Source organism: Bidens hawaiensis, unplaced genomic scaffold (genome assembly GCF_021521415.1).
Source record: "Bidens hawaiensis isolate Kalapana, Puna unplaced genomic scaffold, B.hawaiensis_p1.1 tig00021030_1, whole genome shotgun sequence".
NCBI lineage: Eukaryota > Viridiplantae > Streptophyta > Magnoliopsida > Asterales > Asteraceae > Bidens > Bidens hawaiensis.
This window is the reverse complement of record NW_027493249.1, coordinates 278,860-302,322: the sequence shown is the minus strand read 5'-3', so window position 1 is coordinate 302,322 and position 23,463 is coordinate 278,860. Positions and strand designations below refer to the sequence as shown.

General features: G+C 32.7%; 1 protein-coding gene across 1 annotated transcript; it reads left to right on the top strand.

Annotated features, from left to right (window-relative positions):
- Positions 1 to 18,618: 18,618 nt before the first annotated feature.
- Positions 18,619 to 19,179, top strand: LOC143562520 (uncharacterized). Its single transcript, XM_077050298.1, has one exon. It carries the CDS (start codon positions 18,619 to 18,621, stop codon positions 19,177 to 19,179), a length of 561 nt encoding a protein of 186 aa, XP_076906413.1.
- The last annotated feature ends 4,284 nt before the right edge of the window (positions 19,180 to 23,463 follow it).

Here is a 23,463-nt window from a genome sequence, read left to right as displayed (position 1 = left end):
GGGTGGGTTATCATTATTGTAAGAGGGCTGGTGTGGGTTTATGGTGTAATTGGGTTGTGCTATTTGATTTTATAAAGACATGCATATTTGGTGGGAAATGTGGCTAGCATCTTGCTAGGCCTAACTTATACGTTGTAGTTTTATTTTTAGTTTTTAATAATATTTTTCATTGGTTGTTAAAAAAACAACTTTCTTATCAATTATCTCGTAATCAGATATGTTCAGATCAAGAAACACGTATACTATCGACTCGATTGAGTGCTTTCAAATGCCTTTTTTTAAAAGGTTGATATTTAACCGGTTGGATTGATAAACAAATAAATGGATCGTATTTTTAAAATTTTTTAGTGTCTATTCTAAAATTTTAGCTACCTTTTATGTACAACTTAAGGGTCATTATCCTTTTTGTTACAACATTCATATATTGGTTAATGAATGAATGTTGTAACAAAAAGGTATATATGGTTAAGCGTCCTGCTTGCGGTTTACGCATATAAGGTATATATGTGTGAATCTTCGGATGGGTAAAAGTGAAATTGCACTAATTTTGTTATTTTACCAATCTCATGAAATAACGTTAAAAGTGGCGGAAGGTTAATCAGGCATCATGTGGTGGCGTTGATAATCGAAAGACGAGGGTACATGCACCAATCAGCCGGTGTCCCGATGGTTGTGTGCTATGTGCCTTAGTCCAAGGCTTGATGCAAAACTACTATCGAGCCGGGGGTCTCATCGGAAGCAGCCTCTCTATTCCTACGGGGTAGAGGTAAGGCTATCTACATCTTACCCTCCTCAGACCCTACCATAGCTTTACTATTGATGGAATATACTAAGTACGATGATAATGATTCATATATTGGTTAACATTGCAAATTACTAAAGAGTGTTAAGTTCTTATAACTTTTTGCAAGATTTTATTTATTCCTAAAGACTTATAGAACCATATTGAAAATGTCAAAGATTTTATACTTGTAAATGTTTGATGTATAAATATGCACGCATGTATGTGTTTCTTCTAAAATTGACATGGTATGGGATTTTAAAATAATTATTTTTTAAACAATAAATATAAAATGATTTAAACCTAAGTGTGTTTTAAAGTTGTTAACTGTGAGTTTAGGGTCAATGACCTCTAGCCCAACTAAGTAAAACCTGGGTAAAGTCTCAGGTTTGAATCTGATCTCAATCGGGTTTTATCACAGTGAACATTCGAGGTTTCGAGCGACATGTTTTCCCTGGACTAATGGTGAACTTGGGCTACCCAAAGTTGTCTGCAATGACGACGCATGAGGGTTGTCTTTTGTCATTGGATTATCTCGGATAGTCGGGCTTTATTCGTTGATCGTTAAAAGAAAATGATAAATTGTAGTCAAATGTACTAACTTGTGATATAAAGTATACATCATTATATGTACTATGTCTATATTAGTGAAAATATGGTTACAATTTTACAAATATACCCGTATAAATGAACCCCAAAAAAATTTTAAAAAAAATACTGAACAGCACATAATTTTTTTTAAACAATGATTTGTTGGAAGAAGCTAACAAGCATCTCAAAAGACATAATAACATGTATATAGGATGTTCATAATTTCATTTTGTGCACCCTGTTCCTTTTGTATCGTAGATGGGTGTAAATCTTGTAGTGTCAGCAAGCTAACGAGTTTTCGGGTGGACAAATTTAATTAATCAACCCGAATACAACCCATATTTTTATTCGTATAGAAATGTCAATCCTAACCCGCATACAATTAAGTGTGCACAGCCCGCTAACCCATTTATCTAAAAGTGTGAAACATGTTGGTGGCTGTAAATGTGTTAGTCGTAAAAAGTGGGTTAAACGTGTAATAAAGAAAATAATGGGTCAACCTTTTTTTGGGCATTGTTTAACTGAACGAGATACACGGCCTGCTTATTAAACAGGATAAAACATAGCACCTTAAAATCTGTCTATCTTCATGTTATATATATATAGATAGATAAAGGATAGAATATAATAATCTTTTATCGTACAATACGTACGCGACACTTTCAACCGATAGATTTTCAAAACCCAAAATCACAATTACACTCATCTGTTCGTCCCTCTCCTTCAATCCGTCTCCACCACCCCTCACCGACACCAGCACACCTCCTTCACCTTCGCTTGCTGGCGCCATCAACACTCTTCGTCACCATCATCGCCGTCGATAACGTTTTAAGTTTTCCTTTAAAAAATTGTCTGAAAAAATTATTCGACACTCTAAAATTGTTTTAATGCGTGTGCAGGTGTGTGAAACAGAACGTATTAATAAGTTTCTCATCACATATGTACAGATTGTGTGTGCAGGTGTGTCCAATACCATTTCTCATCACATATTAATACGTTTTAGATATATTAATACATTTTAGATATGAAATGAATAATAAAACGTTTTGGTTTATTTGCTATCAAAACGTTTTAGATATATTAATATGTTTCAAATTTGCATTTGTTGTTGATCATCACCTCAAATCAAAATTGATATCATCACATATTAATACGTTTTAGATATATTATATATATCAAAAACGTTTTATCAAAATTGATTATACACTATAAAATTGTTTTAATACGTTTTGGTTTATTTGCTCATATATCAAAACGTTTTAATACGTTTTGTTTTAATACGTTCTGGTTTGATAAAACGTTCTGGCTTATCTGGTTTATAAAATTGATTTCTTCTTATAAGTTTTGATAAAACGTTCTATTAATACATTCTAGTGTGAAATAAAATTGATTTCTTCTTATACGTTTTGATAAAACGTTCATTTAATACGTTCTGGTTTGAAATAAAATTGATTTTTTTTAATACGTTTTGATAAAATGTTCTGTTTTATTTGTAGGTAACGAACAGTTTTAGGATTAGATAATTAACTCAATTAGTTTGATATCGATCTGCAAATTAGTTTAATACTGATCGACGGTTGAATTATATTGATATGGATGGACGCTCGATGAATCAATTGATGAATTAGATCATAGAATTAAATTTAAGTTATTTACAATTATACCACCGCATTAAATTGAAATCGACATTCAAAAAGCTCGCGTTCCTAATGTACGATAGCCAATTATTGTACGTTAACCTATATATATATACACACACACCACACACATACTGGCACGCCTAGATTTGAATGAGAATTGTGTTACTATAATGGCTGTTGATATTAACATTGAATCCAATACTGCAATTTAAGTCGTTAGTCAAGTAATACTCCTGGCTATATAAAAAGTTAGTGTAGGAATATTTTACAAACTTATATACCTTGTATTTTATATTGTTATATATATTGTATTGATGTGTGATCAGTGTTGGGTTTCAGTGGTGATCAATCAACGGTTTAACAATTAAACCCGGTTTTAATTAATTAAAAGGTTTCATATTTATTAATCACATTAATAAAAGGTTACGCAGCGGAATATTAAAACCAATTAATAATCACTTTAAGGAATCGTACAGGATCCGGTTACAAACAATACGAGTTAAATACATACATATAAATTGTAAATTAACATTATATTTAAGTTTACCTCAATTAATAAATAACTGGTTGAGATACCGAAGGCATATGAACTGAGCTAGGTGACACAATGAGACAAACGACCGGCAGTGGCGGTGCACGGTGGCAACGGTAGCGGTGGTGGTGTTCGGACAGCGGACGGCAAGCGGCGGCAGTCGACTGCGGCGGGCAGCGGCGGCGATTGATGGCAGGCAGGGGCGGCAGTCGACGGTCGGCGACTAGGGTGGAGGAAGAGAAAGAGTTAAGGACTTGTGTTTCAGATTAGTTAGAGTTATAAAATATCATATATTATATAACCTCTAATTAGGTTAAACTAATCTTATTAGTTAAAAACCCAGCGGGCCATTAAGTTAATCTCTAACTCCAAAGCCCACTTCATATTATTTGTCCCGTTAAGTGTCCATCCCGTTTAACTAACTTAAACGGGTTTATTGTTTGTTACCTTACGGTGTAACTCTTACGGGTCATAACCCGGTTAGCCGTATTGATTTACCTGAACCGGTCCATAATTCCAACAGTCAGTATAGCTCACTTATTGAACACGTATATGTCATAATTTTAGTAAGCAATACGTTTACCTCGTTACTTTTTTTCGTCTTCTTATACAGAACCCAATAGGAAACTGGAAAAAAAAAATTTACAACAGTCAAACAGAGAAAATTGGCCGTCTATCCCACTCGAGGGAAGAAAACTTGTACCTAAACTTGATCCAAAAGAACGACTCCTTTATCATGTCCACCATCTTAAGGATCATAATCAACTTCCTGTTAAAACATCAAATCATTCCTACTAACCAAAACTCTCTAGGGCGTTGCCCGCACCGCAACAAGACATCCATCTTCCATCTTACCAAAAGCTTCAAACATAAGGAAATGACTCAATCGAAAGTGAGTTGAGATTATTTATTTAAAATCTATTTGAAAATAACAGGTGTCATCTTATTTAATAAAACAACTTCTTCAATTGAAAATAATACGAACTAAAGTAACACAACATAATCTAATAGCTTAAGATTTAGGTTGTATGTTATATTATTTATAAGATATTATTAAAATTGAAGTAGGAATGCTACTTTACAGATAGTACGGCCATTGCCATCTACAAAAGCCAGTATTTGGTGAGTGCACGTGCGGTCATGTGGTCCCATGAAAATGCCATTCAATTATCACCTTGCTTGCTTCCTACCATAGTCCCCTCACTTTTCATATTTATACTAATAATAATAAATAAATAATATTATTTATTGAAATATCTCCTAAAACCTTAACTTTTGAAGTTTTGGGATGATTATATCTTCAATCATTAGGTTTATGGTCTAATTATTCAATATCATAACTTAGGACATGGTTTTAAGTTGTCATTTTCAAAGTTGACCTTTATTTGGATTAACATATACAAGTTAGTGTATAATTATATGTTTAGGTAACATTATTGTTGTGCATGAATATAAGTTTGACCGAAAACAAAAACGATAAAAAAAAATCTCATTCTTAAGATCATAAGTAAATAGGATAGAATATATAATTTCTTTCTTTGTCTTTAAAAATATATAAGTTGTGAAGCTGTTTACTTTAAAAAAAAAATCAACAATTTAAATGGGTTTTCAATATACCACTTTCAATTCAATCCTACAAATAAAACGCACTATAAACACTTTTTTTAAGAAATCTTTTATATTCGTAACTTTATTTTTTTTTTTTACTAATGGTGCGTTTCACACAATAGTAACATACTTTGATCCTTAACAAATTTGGTAATTACACCCCTCTTACCTGAAATTGGTAGTGATACTTTGTTTTGACAACCTAGTTTGATGATTATGATAAACTAATTTGCTAATGAAGATGGTAGTTGCTGACACGATCTTAAACATAACATGTTCAATAAACAAATTGTGTTTTAAATTGACATGTCAAATACATTTACTCAACGGACATTTTGAGCCCCCCTCCCCTAGGCGTTTTCTTTCAAGTTTCGTCACTAATGCAAAATATATAAACTAATATTGTTAACCTTCCAACTCATTTACAGTTCTTTTGACTCATTTACAACTTTATTAAATCTCTTCTTAACCCGCAAAACCATACGACGATCATTAATAACTTGCCAATTAGCTATCATAAAAAATGTCATCACATCAATTTAACGGCAATATATATCAAGATATCGAATCCAAATAGATATAATTATTAATTTAATATTAGAAAATTATATATATATATATATATATATATATATATATATATATATATTATCAATCGAAGCAACCTACTGAAATTTGGCCTTTTATTGGTAGATTTTTCTTCGAGTCAAAAGAAGATAAAAGTTTAGATGGAAGTAGGACAGGCCGATCACATGGCGCCCAACCGAAGTTTGTGGGCCTATGGACCCAAACACAGCATGGCCTTTTCTGTGTTAATGGACTACCATTTATTTTCATTATCATCATCATCATCATCATCATCATCATATGAGTGTGAACTTCTTATACGAAACAAAAAAAAAGCATGAACCAAACATAAAAAGTGCGGGCTGGGTTAGTATAAACGTGTTTGGTTAGTCTCACGTCGACCTTTGAACAACGTTTAGCTAAACGGGTCATGTTTGTGTCGATCGACAGGTCTGTTCCCGGATTGACCCGTTTAAGTAATATATTTATTACTTTATATTTATATTTTCTAAAAATGTGCATGATATAATAACTTAAAACAGTTTGGTTATTTTTTATGCCTAAATTTAACTGTATAAAAATAAATTGGCATAGTTTAAACATCTAGTTTCAATTTCCTATGTAACACCCGTTAATTTTCGGTTTATGATTTAAAGCTTGTAGAGTATGTACACCTCTCGGGATTTAACCGACATTCCTCGGAAACTCCTTGTCATCCCGGTACGTAAATTATCTAACTTTCCCTTTTAAGTTGCCATATCTTTCAATTTGAAGGGGCTAGGATGAAACATTTTTATTATATCATAAAACTTAAAACCCTAACCCCCCCCCCAATCCCCTTGTCCGATCGGCGCAACCGCAGCCACCCCAACCCTCCGATTTTCCTTTTTGCAGCCGAGGTTTGAGCGTAAAACTTCAATTGAAGGTTAGTACTATGTCCCTACAAGTCTTTTACACCTTAATTGATCATTATATCGCGCGTATTGATCGATAAATGGCTTGTTTTGGGTTAACCGGGTGGCTGTCCAATTGAGCGGTTTTGTGACTATTTTAATTGAGGTTTTTGCACCAAAATCTTCCTAGGTATGTCTAGCATAACATACTTTAAAATCATGTTCATTGGTGTTCGTTTGATTGGTCAACTAGTTGTAGTTTGAAAGATTGTTTTCGGTTGGCTAGAATGGTAGATTGTTGCGTTTAACGCGAGATATGAAGTAAGTGATAACCAATTCAGTTCGGATAGCCTCGGTTTAGTGTGCGGGCTGTTGGAAAATGATTTTTATAAATATTGGGGCTGAATTGGTTGTCGGTTAATCAAACGGGTCGGTACAACGCACATTTGCGTTTATTGAATAGTTGGTGCGTTGTATTTGCAAGTTACCGACCCATTTGACTCGTGTAGCATCGTGTGGACTTGTTGGCTTTGAATTTATCATATTGGGTCCACACGGGGCTGAGTTGGATGTTAGTTGCCTAAACGACTCTAAAACGCCCGTGTTAATATCACCTAGTGCTTCCGGGGGTAATTTGGGAATTCTTTATTCCCGGGAGTATCTAAGGGTCGTGTTGGTGGATGTCACACCCCGACCAATGAAGGCGGAAACGTCGAGGCGCGACATGATTGCTCATTGCACAATGACACTATAAAGTTACAATATTTAAACAACTCATTTAAATCCATATCATCATAAATAACACAACAATTGTTCATACAAAATGCCAAATAGATAGATAAACAAATAACTTGTTCTTTTATTTTCTAATATCCTAAAGCCAAGATAATAAGTTTCTTCAAGTAATCCAATCAAACTAACATCAAACCTGTAACATTGCATAAAATAGAGTTTATCAACACGAAGGTTGGTGAGCGATTTTCATAGTTTTGGACAATTAGTATATAGTATGAAATCCACAACTAGTATATGAAAACAATAAATAATAGCAACAATTTAGATAATAAAACCGTCAATAAGAATACATTGACGACAATAATGAAATCGTCAATAAGAATACATTGACGACACCTTTCTATATGGGGATACCATATATACTCGGAATTAACATATGATCATACTTTGATGAGGCTACCCGCCTTAGCATTCAAGAGGCTACCCGCCTTAGCATTCAAGAATTTGCACATAATCATGTAAAGCATATAACACCAAATCGAGCATTTATTTAAGTAAACATATACAATACGTATTGTGGTTTAAGACTCAAGTATAAATCATTTGAATTTAAATAAGTATGCAATGTCACCTCCAAAATGAAAGATGGAAAACGGGGGATGAAAAAGTACTCACATTAACAAGTAACTTGAAAGATAGTATCGTGAATAATCGGAGAGATCGGTTTAACGAGCAAGACCTATATTAAACGGGTCTTGTGTTAGTAGGTAGTCTTGGAAGGGTTTAAAATAAAATACATGACAAATAAAGTAAATAAATAAAGTTTAGGATTTAAAATGTAAATATTTGAGAAATTAAAGAAACGAGTTTTGTAAAATAAGTTTACTCGAAACCGGGTCTCGGTATTCTATTCATTAGTTTTTTTCTTTTTTTACTCAACCTATGTTAAGTAATAATGTGGGTTAAAATGCGATATTGCAAAACCCTTGGTTATAAGAATACCCAAAACGAGGTTTAAACGAGTGTTCGGGTTTGTCGGTTCGAGACTTGATAATTGACCAAGCTCACAGTTAACTTCCCAAAATAATAAATGTTATGAGATAACTCAATAAAATCAAAATAGACTTAACCAAGTATGTAGTTCTATTGTGAAGAACCTTAACGTTCGTTAAAAGAGTATACGACCTTATCGGTTCGAACTTGTTATAAGATCAAGTTGGTTACCGACATGCCAAGTATGTTTAGAAACTAACTAAAATTGATTTAAAATATAATCTTGAAGAAAAATATGAGTTTTGGTGGCTAAAAACACACTTGTGTGTCTTAAGCGAGTGAACTCGGTTTAGTTCGGTTTTTGGTTCGGTCCTTGACTCGGAATAAGACCGAGGATGGTTACCACATACCCAATTACCATGGAACTTGTAAAATAACTTATAATAATACTCAAGTTTTACATTCAAAAAGTTAACAATAAAACTTTTAAACAAAAGTTCGGTTTTTGGTTCGGTCCTTGACTCGGAATAAGACCGAGGATGGTTACCACATACCCAATTACCATGGAACTTGTAAAATAACTTATAAATAATAATACTCAAGTTTTACATTCAAAAAGTTAACAATAATGCTTTTAAACAAAAGTTCGGTTTTTGGTTCGCTTCTCAACTTGGGATGAAACCGAGGCTAGTCACCACATACCCAATACCATGGAACTTGACAAATATGAACAATAAACTAAAATATGTAGAAGTTAAGCAAGTATAACAAGTTATATGGTTAGATTTGTTAAATATATAAACAAGGACTACAAAGTCCTCCATGTAACCTTGCCTTACTAGCCTGATATTTCAACCGGTCGAGACGGGAGAAATGAAAGACCGAAGGTAAACAAGGTGTGTATATTATATATATGTTGTAACATCAAGCTTTAAGTATTGAGAAGTTAGTTAAAATGAAAGATTAGCTTATGAAGAACAACCTTAGAATTCAAGAATTTGAGAGAGAAATGAAGAAATGAGCAAGCACAAATGAAGAAGATATGTGTGTATATATAGGGTAAGTTGAATGGGTCTTTCATAAAGGGTGTTTCATGAAAATGGGTTGGTTATAGACCCAAAAAAACACAAACTACAAATGGGTCATTCAAGTCTCCATTTTGGTAGTTTTAGTCCCTGGAGTTCGTTTTGAGCGTTTTCGGGGAATTTTAAAAAACCGAAAAGGGTGTTTTTTTTTTATCCAACAACTATAAAACAAATATTTAACATACAATTCATCATTTTGATAATATCGAAAGGTTTGGGATACAAAACGGGTCGGGTTTACATTAAGAATACAAGTATAAAATAACCAGAAATTGACAAATGTCACAGTGGATGTAAGGCCCCGGGGGCTGTTATGAATGAGGTTGTTGAGGTTGAGGCTTTAGGTAGCTCGAACCATGTTAGAACGTCTCGTAGGATAAACAAGTCCTTTCGATGTCATTTGTGATGATTGTATGTTTACCGGCAGGCGTTTGAGTTTTGTGGATACTTAGGGTTCTCTAGCTCGTGGTGAATTCGTGCCTTGTGTCGGGTGAGTTCATAAAGCCCCTTTTCTACTCTTTTAAGTTTTTGGGCTAGCATGCACACCTAAGCGATTTTGCTTGATGAACCGTTTAAACTATTTTGTATAGGCTTACTTGTATAGGGTAGGCCTTGGGATGATATTATCTATGTTTGTACGTATGTTTATACATGTATTACTGTATGGCCAATAATTTGCGATGTTAATTAGTCGTTATCGAATGAGGATGTTTACATATGCCTACTTTGTGTTTGCATACGTTGGATGAGATGTTACGTGTTTGGGTTGTACGTGTGCTCGACCCTGATGTTATTACTTGGATGATATACATATATAGGGATGTAATTATAAGGATGTTTTTATATATATATATATACTAGGTTATAACCCGTGTACTACACGGAGCTAAGAATTAAAAAATAATCAATGTGAGAACTTCATTATCATATTATCTCCTCATTTTAAATTTATAAAGTTATTATACATTATATCATTAAGTCATAAACTATCATTTTCAACTTTTTAAAATTAAGGCAAAATTATGCATTCAGTAAACAATTTGTTCAAAACCATCAAACCACAACCAACTAAACTGAACCATAAAACCGTCAAAACCAGCCCAATTGATGATCAAGAAATATGGTGAAAGTAATCACACACACGAAAAAAAAGGTGTTGTCTTCTAACCATGTAGTCTTAAAAACCATGTAGTCTTAAAAATACATAAATAACCACATAGTCTTACAAACAAAAATAGTGTAGACAATAAGAGAAATTCAAAGCTAAACAATTAATACCCATTTGGCATGCCATGTCGTCAACTTCTTTCAAAGAGAGCCTAGCAATATCCCATTCTCCATTACGCTAAATGTAGAGAACTAAACATCATTAAAACATGCTAGCTTGTCAATGTTGTAGCTTAGATAGCAAAGAATCACCAACAAAAGTCAAACTTCAGTAATATTAATTAAACTGAAAAAATACACACCCAGTTCATCATTAATCAAGAAACCTAACACATGCAAAGCTAACAAAAATCATTATAAATCAAACACATTCTTATTTTAGGTTACCCGTGGCAACAAAAATATCAAAGCATACATTAAAAATGGAAAGACCACCCACCAAAATCAAGTTTTATTCAGGAGTAACAATAATAAACGACGCCATAGATTTGTAGAGAAACTTGTTTTAATTCGGTTCCAAGCTCCTGCCCGATCTTATATTTACACCACAAAACACATTATCATAGATTTAAAGTAATGAAATGAAAACTTTATGAGTTTAGAAGAATATGATGAATATGCTAAGTAATTTCAAATTACATAAATATAAATGGGCCGTTTCCGTTTATGATTTATTTTTAAATGTCAAAAGGGTTATGCAATAATATTTAACTAAATTAAAAAAAAAAGTCCAATGGCTTGAAAGTCACCGAGCATGCAGTCTATCTTTTCCATTCCTGGCGAAATAGGTGAGTCACGTCGAATAAGTATCCCAGGTCATACGGTGTTCGGCTCAGATTGGGTTCGGGTCAAAACGGGCCAATTTGAAAACGATTCAATTTGGTTAGGGTCAAAACGGGTTATGTCCAAAATATGTTCAAGTCATAATTGGTCATGGCTAAATTCATTTTAAAGTCATGACCAAAATTTTCAGGTCAAAACGGGCCGTTTTAGAAAAGAAAAAAGAAACATATTTATTTTAATATGCATATAAGCAAACACCAAGTAATTCAAAAAGATTTCTATGACCCAAGACATGAAAACATCAAATCTCTTTGTAAGCTAAAATTATGATAACCCAATAATTCAAAAAGATTTCTATGACCCAAGACATGAAAACATCAAATCTCTTTGTAAGCTAAAATTATGATAACCCAGTAATATCTTTGGAACATCTACACTGGAAAATGATAAATTTGACATGTTAATTGAAAATGATGTGTGATCTGTTTACTAAAAACAACATTTTGACCCGCTTGCTAAAATTATATATTTTGACCCGTTGACTAAAAATGATAAGTTTGACCCGTTTAATAAAAATGAGAAGTTTTACCCTATCTTACCTTAAAATCTACCTGAATGTAAACATTGGCCCGTTTTGACACAACTCCATTTTGGTCAGAACCAAACCCGATCCATAACCAAAAAGTGACATGGTTGCTACAACATTGTTTCCAATTGTTCCTCAAATTAAAGCGCATTTAACTTTCTTGAAATGTTTACGTGATATGAATGTTGCAGCCATACATGCAAGGCCATGCTCACTAAGACTGGTCCACACAAAGATCAAGGGATTTTTAGTGTGAAAAACTTACCAACAATCTGTGACAAATGATCTTCTGCATGACGAAACGCATCCAGGTTCCTTATTTAGCTTGTTTCGCACCCATGATGTTAAATGTATTGATTCTTTTACAATACTTTACGCACGCCTGCGATTTTAAGAAGAATTAAACAAAAAATTAAAATTAAGTTAAATTGAAAACAACCATCATGCAACTACATAAAGGCGTTTTGTAAATAAAATTATGTACAATTAAGTACATAATGAGTTTAATGGTATTTTGGTAACAGAATAATTTGATTGAGCATAAATCAATCAATTTAAAATATTACATATTTAAAATATTACATATTTAAAATAAATTCTATAACTATGTCAAAAAAATTATGGAGTTAACATAAATAAGTTGAACCAGGAAGTGATGATACCTGATATAAAGCGGTGGAGATTAGTATCAGCATTATATGATCTGTAACACTTGCAGATAAAATTAAAATCATCATAGAAGATTGATAGCGATCTGGTGGATGCCTTAATCATCATTATATGATCTGCAACACTTCAAACAATCACTTTATCATCATCTTGACTGTTATTTTAAGAAGAAAACAAATTAGTTATTGTATCATCAATCAAGTTATAATAAACAATCCTTTTAAATAACTTTTTTGTTCTTTAGTCATACATGAGATGCTCACCAATTACAACATGAAGACATTCGTTTAAGTAAAACCACATAGAATGTTCACCAATAAAAAAAACAACACGAGTCATTACTTAGCACAATTATCGACAATATGCAAGTTGAATCAAACATGATTAAAAGATTGAAAAATATAAATCAACTTTTTTACAGCAATCAAGAACATAGAAATGAGGAAAATAACAAAATTTTGTAAGTAGCCTGTGATAATTGAAAATGCTTTTATCTACAAATCAATAATTCACATCAACTTTGGAGTTCATATGTATCATATTGGAACTACCGATATAATTTAACAAAAACATATAATAATCAACAATATGAAACAAACTCTAATAAACAATATGGAACAAACTCTAGATCACAAGCTAATGTCACAAGTTAATAATCAATAAAGTCAGAAATACAACAAATCTAAACCAATATATGAAAATTTGCAAAGAAAGTTCAAAATACCTGAAGCAATCGAACAATGATGATTGGAAACATGAAGATACTGATTCGTTTTTTAGCATAGATCCACAAAAGAAAACGAAGGATAACGATTTAGGGTTTTGAAGATAGTGATTCGTTTGTGAGCATAGATCCACACAGGAATCAAAATCGGCTAAACCTATAATGGTTGTTAAACAACTGTTTAGATATCTATACTGTGATAGAAATCCTCAATTGAAAAATAGAAAACCAACCCCAATACTAATAGCCCCCAATTTGCTAAAGCGTTAAATGAACAGAGGCTTCAATTTGAAAATACAAACACAACTTAAATTAAAAAAAAAAGATTAATTTTCAAATCGTAGAATCAAGTATGCCTAAATAAATGAGTAAAGCAACCTAATCGACTGAAACAAATGATTATGAACTGAATCCAAATTAAAAAAAATAACGGCTAAACCTATAATGGCTAAACCTATATATTTAAATTAAACTGTGATAGTAATCGAAGAAAGGCATACCGACCGACATAAAAGTTCCGATTGAATAGTAACGATGGCGAGGAGAGGAAACTGGAAGGTGATTTTGAATATGGCCGGATCTGTGGTGGGAGGCGGTAACGATGAGACGTGGATGATGGCGAAGATGATGATAAGATAGCGGAATTTGTGGTGGGCTGCAGATACACGATGAAGAAGATGATGAAGACATGTTGATGATGAAGATAAATTTAGGGTTTGGAAAAGATAAAATGGATATTTTGTAAGATAAAATGAGTTGGATACCCGGTTTGGAAAAGATGTTTTTTGAGAGCGGGAATTGGTGAGGAATAATGTGGTAAGGAGATGACACGTGGCACGAGGAAAGTTTTATTTATTTATTAGTATAGATAGGGGATGGTTCAGGAGAGAAGTCATTTTATTATGAGAAGTGTGAGAAGTTATTTACAACCTTTGATTATGTTTGATCAATGGACTACATTAAAATGACAATTTAGTAATGTTGGCATTCCTTTTTTAATGTATTTAATGCTAAAAAGGGTATATTGGTATTTTATTATTTAGAAGCCTAAAATAAAACTTAGATGCGTTGATTGCATCTTGTAGTCTGCATATCACTCCATTATTAAATATTCTAAAGATAGCAACAATTGTTTAGAAAGTAGAAACATAGAAAATGCACGTTAATCACATTAGTTTTTATTTTTTATCAAACTATTGGGGTTTTACATTATAATGTTGGAACAATTGTTTTAATGTGTAGGAAAATATCGCATGTGTTGGAATAAACTAAGACTACATTTTTTTTTATTTTGTTTCTTATTAATTGTTGTATGGTTGCGATTTCAAGTGTAAGACATATTTTGACAATATGTATGAATAACTTTTATCAAATAATTTTGTGTAAGTATATTATGTTGTGTAGGTTTTGAATTATAAAGAATGAGGTTAGATATTTAAATCTACATAGTTTGGGCAAAGCCTACACATTTAGTATTTAAATCTAGGGTTATTTTTTTTTATGTAGGCTTCATACATGTACGTTGTTTATGATATAAAAAATTGTGTAGGATACATAAATTGTTGTGTAGGAATGGAAGATAATTTTTGTTTATGAGTATACTTAATTGGTGCGTAGTGATTAAAGACAATATTTTGTTTGTGATAGATAAAGTTTGTGTAGGATACATACATTTAAGTTGTATGTGCTATAAATTATTGTGTAGTATCTATAAATTGTTGTGTGGGAAAAAAAGTTATTTGAATGCTTATGGTTTTTATTTATCGTTTTGAATGATCAACAAAATTTTATATGTTTCAAAAACGAAAGTTATAGTAGAACGTTTGATATTTCTATGATAAATATCTAATAGATCTTTTTTTGGAGGGGCTCAATTTGAATGTAGGATGGAGAGATAAAAAAAGGGTCTTGGTGTTTTTTAATTTAATTAAAAACAAAGAATTAAAAAAATATATAAAATTAAAGATCTGAGCATGATGCATACGATTAAAACAAAAGGCACTATAAATGTTTTTAACTTAATTAACAAATAGAAAAACTAATAAAGGTATAATAATTAAGAAACAAAACTCTTAATCATTTAATAGTTACCAAATATAATAGTTTTATTTCTTACCATTATACCCCTAGAATTAATTAAAAGAAATAAATAAAAGAAAATTTTTGATTGGTTGAAATGACTTCTCACATTTCTCACACTAAGATAATTTTTCTCCTGAACTTAAACCTATATATATATATGTATGTATATGTATAAGAATGATTATTTATTGATGATGATGGCCTAACTGTTATACCCCGTTTATTTTAAAACTCTTGGAATGACTATTATGATTATTATTATAGATGTTAATTAATAAAATTTGAACTCACTTAGCTCAAGCTGACTTTGTGTGCATGTTAGTGTGAGTTTCAGGTTAGGAGGTGGATGCATTACCGCTTGGACGTGCACAAAGCTACTTGGACGGTGGAGAGCATGCTTAGTCGGAAGTTTTAATAATAATAAACATTTTTCTTTTAACTTTTTATTAAATACCTTTCAATTTGGTTTTGGGCATAATTCCCGGGTTTTGGAAACTTGTTTTATTAATTATGATTTTCTGCTGAATTATACTTTGAATTGGTTATTTTAATGGAATGAACTGTTTTTGAGTTTAAATATCTTTGTAAGTATTTGTATGAATACCAACGGTAGGATTCGGGGTCTTACATCCTAGCTCCCAAAAAGACTTTATTTCAAACGTATAGAAATCATTCATCCAAAAATCATTACTAATTAATTCTCCCTCTATCCATATTCAGATGAATTCTTTATTATTAAGGTTGTCACAAACATTTGATATAAAAACCTGTTATTTTTAATAGGTTAGTAACAATAACCAGTTAATTGGTTACTAACATTAACATTTGTTTTTAAACGTTTTGACTGTTTTGTAATGGCTATATAGTCGTTTCTAGCAGTAGAAACCGGTTATTGACCATTTTAACTCTCCTAACTTACTATAAATAGGTATTGGATGTTTAGATTTAATTACAGTATTACACCACTTTTTTCTCTCTTAAAATTCTCTAAAACACAAAACCAGTCAGCCATCTCAAGTGTCAACCCAATTTGTTTAAATGGCAAATGAAGAAAACATTGTTTTGACACTTGAAACAAAGAGAACCCCCGAAATAGTCAAAGTTCGAGTTATGTCTTATGTCGGACAACACCGAAATGGCACATTACGAATTTAAGAGTGTTTCTCAAAGCCATTAGGTACATATGCAAAACATCACAAGACGGTTAAACCAAAATGAAGATGAAGACTCCAAGGGAGGCAATTAAAGACGAAAACGACGAGGTGACAGACAACAAATAACGATGATTGCATATCATCAAATAAATTTATTGTCGTTTTGTATTTATCTATGTTTGTTGTTTTAGGGTTTTTTTTTAATCTTTTCGTGTTTGTTTATTTTCTTTCTTTAATTTAGTAAAGCGAGTTTATTATATGTTATTACTAGTAAGTTACTTTTTTTTAAATAAAACCTGTTCTTTTTAAACAGCTATTAAAGCCTGTTAATTTAATCGGTATCGATTATAGGTTAACCGGTTAGATTATTAACTGAAACTCGTAGATAGAGGTGTACAAAACCGGTTTTAAACCCAAACCGAACCGGTTTGGTCAACGGCTGGTCAAAACCAGTTTAGACACAAGATAGGCCGCCCTGGTCACGTCGGTTCGGTTCGGTTTATAAACCGGTTTTTCTCAAACCGGTTCAGTTTTAAAACCGGTTTGGTAGATCTTAAGGGGAACCGGTTCTGAAATCGGCAGTTTGGGTCGCTTTGGGTAAAACCGGTTTTAAACCCAAACCAGTTCGGTTCGATTTGCCTAAAACCGGTCCCAAACCGGTTGTTTGTACACCTCTACTTGTAGACATGGTAGAGAATTAGAGATTTTCACTCAAAACCGGTGCCGTCTCATTTAATCCCTTTTAGTTCAGTAGCCCATCAAATGTGAGCCCACGAAAAATAATATTGAAGTGCAGCCCCTTACAAATTAACTAGCCCACTAAAACTAAACAATTATTTTCCTCTTTTCTTGATTTGTATTCTCACGAACCTTTTTTTTTATTTGATTTTTATGTATCATACTGTTCCCGAATAAAGTAACCAACATTTTGGATGATCGTGGCCGTATGAAGTCTTTAACTTTTAATTTTATCCGTCCAAAGTTCTAAAAATTCTTCTAAAAGGAGTAGACGGAGGTTTCACTATCCCTCATGCTCCTTACCAATCTCCTAAATCGTTGTTCCCGCTTAACATATAAACTCAAATGACCAACCTTTGGGTTAAAATGGGCAAACTTTTTACTTTAGAATGGTCTCAATTAAGCAAGTTTGGATCTTAAGGGTGTTAGTTCTTAATCCAGGTTTTACGGGTGGTGACTTGACGCTATCTAGAACTGTCATAACATGCCGGACACGGCACGATAAGACACAATGACCTGTGGTACTAAACACGAACACGACATGATAACTAATCATGTCATATTTTCCAAACACGAGCACGAACTTGTTTAGCAATAGGTTAACTTTAAAACTTGTTAAGGGACTTGTTTAAGTATACAATGAATAATACATGTGTAATGAAATAAAAATTTTCAAAACAAGCATAAAAGTCTTAATTAATGCATAAGCCATAACATATTTGAAACGAAAAACCACAATCCTTAACATATATGAAACAAAAAACCACACCGTAGCACTTGAAACAAAAATCATAGAAGCAAATTATAACATCCATTAAAAATATGATAGCGGGTTCTGACGGACATGAGTGAAATGTCGTATACAAGTATAACTTTAGGTTTAGGATTTTAGGAGTGTATATTTATTTATTTAAATTAAAAATCTACACAGGTTACAACAGGTTAACAGGTCTTTAATTTATTAGGATGTGAATTTTAACATGTCTTAAATAGGTTGACCTGTTTAATACACGAAACCTGTTAAGCTCAAACCCAAACTTTTTAAAACTTATGTCATGTCGTGTCGTGTTAACATGTCCATCTCTTAAACACCATCTTCATGCTAGATGTTGTAAACATTTTCTCACTTTAATAATACGATGCATTTTTATTTTATTTTTTAAATGTGGGCTTACCTACTCAATTTTATATTTCTAAATCTGACTCTACTATAAAGCTATTCGGTAACCTAAAACAAGTTGACAACGTCACATATTCCGCCACAATTTTTTCATAAGAATCCCCTACACCATGAGGAATCTCTACAACCCCACCAAAGGCAGAATCAAAATCCACCCGTCGCCACCGCAAACGTTGCCTTCCACCACCCCTAACTACTCTCTAGCCACCGCTCTTACACCCGAAGACCAAGAAGTGTTAGCCTACCTCCTATCAATCCATGCAACCAACACCAACATCTCCAAAAACCGAAAACCGAATAAAAAGTTCGGAGATCACCCTCCGCAGTTTAACTGTGGTTGTTTTAATTGTTACACCAGTTTCTGGGTTCGGTGGGATGCTTCACCGAACCAGAAACTGATTCATGAAATAATTGAAGTTTATGAAGATGGATTGGTTCGTGGTAGGAAAAATGGAAAGAGTAGAAAAGAAAGAGGAAATAAGAAGGGTTCTTCTGATGCTTTTCACACTGTGGCGAATGTTCAGCAAAACCTAAACTGCACGCCACAGCGTGCTGAGCAAAAGAATATTGGTGGTGAGGGTGAAATCAGCATCGGGTCGTCGCAAAAAGGTTCTGTAAGGAAGATTGTAAGCTTTGTTGGAGAAAGGATTTGGGGTGTTTGGGGTGTTTGATTTTTGTAACAATTTGTGTAATAATTACGAAGAACAATAAGGTTCTGTTTTGTAAATTTCCAGAAAGTGAACGTTCGGTAAAATTTTCCATTACATTTAGTATTTAAAATTTTGAAGGTTTTCGTTTTATTTAGTTTAATGTTTTTGAATATATGGCAAATTTATTTAAATTACATTTAAAAAAAATATTTCATACATATCTTAAATTTATTAAAACATTACATACTAGAAACTCATGTATTACCCGAGTTAGGTAAAAAAAAAGTATTAAATCATTATTAATATGAATTTAATAATTATAAAATGATTTGATAGGATTATGTATGATTAAAATTAGATATAACTAGTTTTTGTATACGGCGCGTTGCGCCGGACAGGTCAGATAAAGGGCCGGATATGTCGAATATGTTTATGTCACGTTTCGATTGTGCATTACTGCGGGTTTGGTTGATGAACATATAAAATATTACAATATAAAAAACGGCATTTGTTCAGTCGATAAAACCCAAGTGTTGTCGGTATCGGGCGCTGCAACAATGAGTTGGTAAAACTCGAACGTTGGCAAAACCTAAGTGTTCCTGGGCGTCGCGACGATGAGTCGACGCGAATTCGGTCGATTTTGATTACGTTCGTTATAATACAAGAAGTAAACAAAAAGAACATTAAATCCCGAGCATTGGTAAAAACCTAAAGTTATCCATCCCGAGCATTGCATCAGTGAATAAGACGATTAACCGTTTAATTATCAAAATTTAAAAAAAACATAAAAACAAAGTGTGGACTACTTTGGTGCCGCCACTTGGCCTAATAGAAACATAGCGGCACCAAAGTTATAAATTATATATATGTATGATTTATTAACTAATAATTTAATATATTTGAAGTCAAATATCTCACGTAAGTTATAGTATTTAATTTATTAAGTTTTATTACTATAAAATTGAAGGGGTAAAATAAAACAAGCCGTAAAATAATTTTGTGATCACGAGAATATAACGCATGGCATAAGTGTTTCTTATTTTGTTAGGTATAAATATGTTCAAACCGGAAAACCATTTTAATCGGGATCGTTTTTGCTAGCTCTCGACTTCCTCACTAGCTATATGTCTATCATGTATAGTTAATGTAAGAACGTATATTACGAACTCCGTCTTCTTTAAGCTTCGGTATGTTATCGTCTTTGTCACATTTGAATCGTAAAACTATAACATACAACATAATAACTTAATTAACGTGAGAGTACGCCGTGAAACAGATGTTAGATAACAAATATCATTTCGTACATTACATTTTCGTTATGGGTAGGAAGTAATTAATCAAAGAAATATCAAAAGCTTTAATAGTATAATTTGTTATTTTAATTAGTACTTATGATGCTTAAGAGTTACGTCTAAAGCAATATAATCATATAGAATTCAATCATATATATCAATCATACCCAGTAAAATCCCACCGACAGCAGAGCTATAGGTAGGGTCTGGGGAGGGTGGGATGTAGGCACACCGTACCTCTATCCAAAGGAATAAAGAGGTGGCTTCCAGAGAGACCCCCGGCTCTAAGAACATGTGTATGAAGCAAAAAAAAAGAAATCAAAGTTTAACAGTTATATAAAAAACTACTACTAATTATAGTAATATTAATAATAAGGTCACAGTTTAACCGCAATATAAAAGCTAATAATAATAATAATAATAAAATATGTAAGAGAAATACCATTATGGTATGTGACCTAAATAAGTTAAGTCTAAGCCCTAAGGTATTCAATTCTCTCTAAAAATCCTTAACTTTAATTCTACTTCTCCACGAATTCCTATCCTCAACCATGTCCTCGGAGAGGTTTAGGTCTATCAAATCATGCCTAATCCTCTCATCTTGGGATAAGGAAAAAAAATATATATATATATAATCATATAGAATCTTTTATTTAAATTAAATTTATGATAAGAATATACTTGTTTTAAATCATATAATATAAAATTTATGCATCCTACAGGAATAAAAATATGTATGACGACAGCAATCCAGGATGGAGTAAGTTAAATAATTATAAAATTAGTTAAGGACATACACTAATTGAAAAACTGATATCTTTGAGACGACTTTCTTAACAATCCCGTCATTAAAGTTGGTAATGATTGACACATTATTTATGTTTAAGTTAGAGACCGGTTTAGACGTTGGACAGGATGGATGGAAAATAATAATCTGTTAAATGTAGTACCAATAATGATTTGAAAACTTAACTGGACCGGCCAGCTCAGTTAAACTGAAAATACGTAAGCGTCGGTTCAACTAATAGTTATAGATTGTGCACATATCAGTGTATCATTAGGGGTGAGCAAATTAACCGTCATAACCGACATAGCTGGTGGGTCGGTTTAATGAATTTTTAAAAACTGTCAAATGTGAGTCCGTTTGATTAAAGATAATTCCAAACCTGCCGTAACCGAACCGCCACATTTACAAGATTCTTAAAGTTATGGAGTACAATTAGAAGATGTAATTGATAGTTTAGAGAAAACAGAAGATATTAAATTAACAGTGTTCTTATTTGTTACCATGCAATTTACTTTTACTAAAAACTTGGTCCATTTATCGTTTGTTTGAATATTTGGTGTTGTTATGGATTATATATTTTGTTGAATTATGCCATGTTGTTCTTTTCTTTTTCTTTTTTATAATATTTGAACGAAACTTTTAGATCCAATTAAACTATTTTGGTCACGGTTAACTAACCCATAACCGAATCGTTATAATTTTCAAAACCGATTAACCGAAACCGTCATAACGGATCAATCATATATGGTTATAGTTATCTATTACACACCATATTCGTTATGGTTGTAGTTATCTATTAAGTATTAACCAACATATCTATTGATCCAAAACCGTCCCAAACTAACTCATGCGCATCCCAACATATCACAAGACCCTACTCTAACACTCTATGAGAGGGATTTTACTGAGTATTGGGTATGACTTATTAATTAATAATTTTGATATTGACTTTTAGATAGTGAACCGTTGAAGCCATCAGTTTTAACTTTTGATGACATGTTTGGTTTTCAAAAGAGTTGCCAACCAACAAGACTTTGAATTCATTTATTACTTAGCTGTTCAAACTCAAACCAATTTTAAATTCTCCATATTTTGAATGCATAGTTTTGTAATAAGTTAAAGAAATATATTCAAAGAGAGATGGTAATAACTGGGCTACACCAACCAACATAAAGGTGAAAAAATGTAACAGCATATCCAAGTGAGGGTCTTTTTTTTTTCTTTTTTTTTTTTCGGTTCAAGACAAAAAATGCATCGGTTTTAAAGGCAAAATTCATTGATAACAAGATTAGTAATCGACCCTCGCCTAATGGGTGGGTCGGGCCTAATCAGGAACCGATGAAAATAAGTTCATGTCAAAATGGGTATGTTTTAATAAGAAAAAGAAAATTTGGTTTTAGGTGAATTTGGGGTGAATGCATCCGAAAAACCTAAACCTAACCATAAAAACAGAAGGCACAAATAACCTATGGTTCGGTTTTAAGTTTTCTAAAAACCGAATGCTTTGGTTTGGTTTCGGTTTTTGTCATCCAAAAAACCGATATAACCGAGTTAACCTATATTCTTAGATACATACCACAATTAACTTTAAAAATGTTAGCAAGCCCAAGCCTTTTCCAATTCTTGATATTTGGCCCATTGGATTAGAGTTCAAAGTTTTAAGCCCAAATCAAAATTTTAACCCAAAAAATTCGGTTTAATCCAAATCGAGCTACAACCCAAACCGTAAACCAAGCTAGAGGTGTATAAAAAAATCGGTTTGGGACCGGTTTTAGGCAAACCGAACCGAACCGGTTTGGGTTTAAAACCGGTTTCACACAAACCGGTTCCCAACCCGATCAAACCGCCAGTTTCAGGACCGGTTCCCCTTAAGATCTACCAAACCGGTTTTAAAACCGAACCGGTTTGAGAAAAACTGGCTAAAACCGAACCGGTTTGAGAAAAACCGGTTAAAACCGGTTAAACCGGTTTATAAACCGAACCGAACCGACGTAACCAAGTCGGCCTATCTTGTGTCTAAACTGGTTTATAAACCGAACCGGTTTGAGTCAAACCGGTTTTGACCAGCCATTGACCAAACCGGTTCGGTTTATAAACCGGTTCGGTTTGGGTTTAAAACCGGTTTTGTACACCTCTAAACCAAGCCATAGTGAAACAAAAGAAGATCGGTTTTTAAAAATTATTAAATTTTCAGTTTTGGTTGGGTTGTGGCCGAAAACCGACCCA